The sequence below is a fragment of the Mirounga angustirostris genome, unplaced genomic scaffold (assembly GCF_029215605.1).
Source record: "Mirounga angustirostris isolate CCGP_5_RB_7025 unplaced genomic scaffold, mMirAng1.0.hap1 SCAF_2, whole genome shotgun sequence".
NCBI lineage: Eukaryota > Metazoa > Chordata > Mammalia > Carnivora > Phocidae > Mirounga > Mirounga angustirostris.
The window spans coordinates 88,263,136-88,266,169 of record NW_026991710.1 but is presented as its reverse complement, the minus strand read 5'-3'; the positions used below and the strand labels follow the sequence as shown (position 1 = coordinate 88,266,169).

General features: G+C 43.1%; 1 protein-coding gene across 1 annotated transcript; it reads left to right on the top strand.

The window, feature by feature from the left end:
• The first annotated feature begins 1,967 nt into the window (after positions 1-1,967).
• LOC123847565 (ribosome biogenesis protein NSA2 homolog) lies at positions 1,968-3,034 on the top strand. Its single transcript, XM_045879402.2, has one exon. It carries the CDS (start codon positions 2,072-2,074, stop codon positions 2,852-2,854), a length of 783 nt encoding a protein of 260 aa, XP_045735358.1. The 5' UTR covers positions 1,968-2,071; the 3' UTR covers positions 2,855-3,034.

Genomic DNA, 3,034 nt, shown 5'->3' with positions numbered 1-3,034 from the left:
TTCTCATACACTGCTAGCAGGAGTATAAAACTGTACCACCACTTTGGAAAATGGTTTCGGCTGTTTTTCAAAAAATTAAACATAGCCTACCATATGGTGCAGTCATTCCCCTGATATTGATATGCCTAGATTTTTTTCCCCTGGGGGTTGGGGAGGGGGGAGTGGGGAAGAAAACATATACTCACACGAAGACTTGTATATGAATGTTCACGGCAATTTTATTTGCAAGTGCCCCAAACTGAAATTACCTCAATATCCTTCAGTAGATGAATAAACAAATCATGGCATATGGACACGTTTTGAGTTCAACTAAACCACTCCACAGTATTGCTGCCTTGGCCTCTATTTTGTTTGGCCAAGGGACCTGCAGGGACCTTACACTGACACCAGCCCCTCATGCAAGCACATACCCTAGATAACAGCCCACGGAGTCACACGCAAATGGAAGTTCCTGATATGACTTCCCCAACTGCCCTTGTGGTCAACAGTCTCCCCTGCCTTCCAGGACTTTCCCCTATGTGCCCCTTAGATGAGACCCCCACAGGGGCGCCTGGGTGACTCAGTCAGTTAAGCGTCTGCCTTCCGCTCATGTCCTGATCCTAGGGTCCTGGGATCGAGCCCTTCTTTGGGCTCCCTGCTCAGGAGGGAGCCTGCTTTTCCCTCTTCCTCTGCCCCTCCCCCTGCTTGTACTCTCTCTCATGAATAAATAAAATCTTAAAAAAAAAAAAAAAGATGAGACCCCTGCAGAGCATATGAGAAATCCTGCTCTCTTTGATTTTAATTAATAAATCTGGCCTTAGCCGGGGAACCCCAGAGGATTCCGCCTTGGGATCCTAATAAAGGCATTTGCCCCAGGTCCTGCCTCTTTCTCTGCCTGCACCCTGCCTTGTGTGGCCCCTCAAAGTGTGCCATGTACTTCCTCAAAGACCTATGAGTAAAAAACTTCTTTTTTTTTTTTTAAAGATTTTATTTATTTATTTGACAGAGAGAGAGGGAACATAAGCAGGGAGAGTGGGAGAGGCAGAAGCAGGAGCCTGACGTGGGGCTTGATCCCAGGACCCTGGGATCATGACCTGAGCCAAAGGCAGACGCTTAACGACTGAGCCACCCAGGTGCCCCCATTAGTTGTTTTTTTTTTTAAAATAAGATAGTAGTCCAATTGTGTTTATTCACCCTCCCCTGCAGGCCAGTGCTATTTGGTTTGGGGATGTTAGGTTGGAAATCAGTCTGTACTGCAGTGATGGGAGGCTTCCACACTCTCAGCCCATGGCAAGAGTGGTCAGAGGGGACCAGGTAACTCTGAAAACACTTTTGAGCCAATTCAGCATGTGTTGTCCCCATAGTAAACTTCTCTGGCTCCAGATAATATCTACCTAGTCCTTCAGGTTAATATAATACTTTACTTTTTTTTTTTTTTAAGATTTTATTTATTTATTTGACAGAGAGAGAGGGAACACAAGCAGGGAGAGTGGGAGAGGCAGAAGCAGGAGCCTGACGTGGGGCTTGATCCCAGGACCCTGGGATCATGACCTGAGCCAAAGGCAGATGCTTAACAACTGAGCCACCCAGGAGCCCCTAAACTTCTTTATTTCTTTTGTGTTCTGTTGTTGAGCCACAATTTACCATCCAGCACCTGTGCTCTACTTAACAAATGTTAATTTAACAAAATCCTAACACCGTACAACAGGATACTAGTCATCAACAAAACAGAATAAACTATTGATATACACAACAACATGGATGAGTTCCATCATAATTATGCTGAAAGAACCTAGGGAAAAGAATATATGCTGTGTTGGGTGTTGCTTCCCATTACTTATTACTCAGCTACTTTAACATACAGAAATTATCAACACAATGTTTTACCCAGTAAGGTGCTTAAAGATAATTTGTGGGTTTGATTAAATTCTTGTTTTCAGGTACAGGTGACACCTAAATTAAGAACCTAGAATAATTTTAGCTCTTTCCCGTCGCGGCTTGCGTGGCGTCAGTTCGCGGGTCTAGGAGACCCGAAAATTGAGAGCTTCTTGGCTCCCAGGCAGCTGCACCCAATGCCTCTGCAGCCATCACCATGCCACAAAATGAATATATTGAGTTACACCGGAAGCGATATGGCTATCGCTTGGATTACCATGAGAAAAAAAGAAAGAAAGAAGGTCGAGAGGCTCATGAACGTTCAAAGAAGGCAAAAAAGATGATTGGTCTGAAAGCTAAGCTCTACCATAAACAGCGCCACGCTGAGAAAATACAAATGAAAAAGACTATCAAGATGCATGAAAAGAGAAACACCAAACAAAAGAATGATGAAAAGACTCCACAAGGAGCAGTACCTGCGTATCTACTGGACAGAGAGGGACGGTCTCGAGCCAAAGTACTTTCCAATATGATTAAACAAAAACGAAAAGAGAAAGCGGGAAAATGGGAAGTTCCTTTACCCAAAGTTCGTGCCCAGGGAGAAACAGAAGTATTAAAAGTTATTAGAACAGGAAAGAGAAAGAAGAAAGCATGGAAGAGGATGGTCACTAAAGTCTGCTTTGTTGGAGACGGCTTTACTCGAAAACCACCTAAATATGAAAGATTCATTAGACCAATGGGCTTACGTTTCAAAAAGGCCTATGTAACACATCCTGAATTGAAAGCCACCTTTTGCCTGCCAATACTTGGTGTAAAAAAGAATCCTTCATCCCCACTATATACAACTTTGGGTGTTATTACCAAAGGCACTGTAATTGAGGTGAACGTGAGTGAGTTGGGCCTTGTGACACAAGGAGGCAAAGTTATTTGGGGCAAATATGCCCAGGTTACCAACAACCCTGAAAATGATGGATGCATAAATGCAGTCCTGCTGGTTTGACAGCAGTTTCAGAGAAGTAACTCCTTATAATTACTTAAGATTACACACCGATCAGGAAGATCACCATTATTGTGGTGATTCTGAATACTACCAAACAGCCTTACGTATCTGCAGTCATCAAGAGAAGTATTTATTCTGTTGTGAAAAACATTAAAATAGACATTTATTAAAAAAAAAAAA

Excerpts from the sequence above, each read along its gene's own strand:
- LOC123847565 (XM_045879402.2), top strand. The coding sequence starts at position 2,072 with ATGCCACAAAATGAATATATTGAGTTACACCGGAAGCGATATGGCTAT.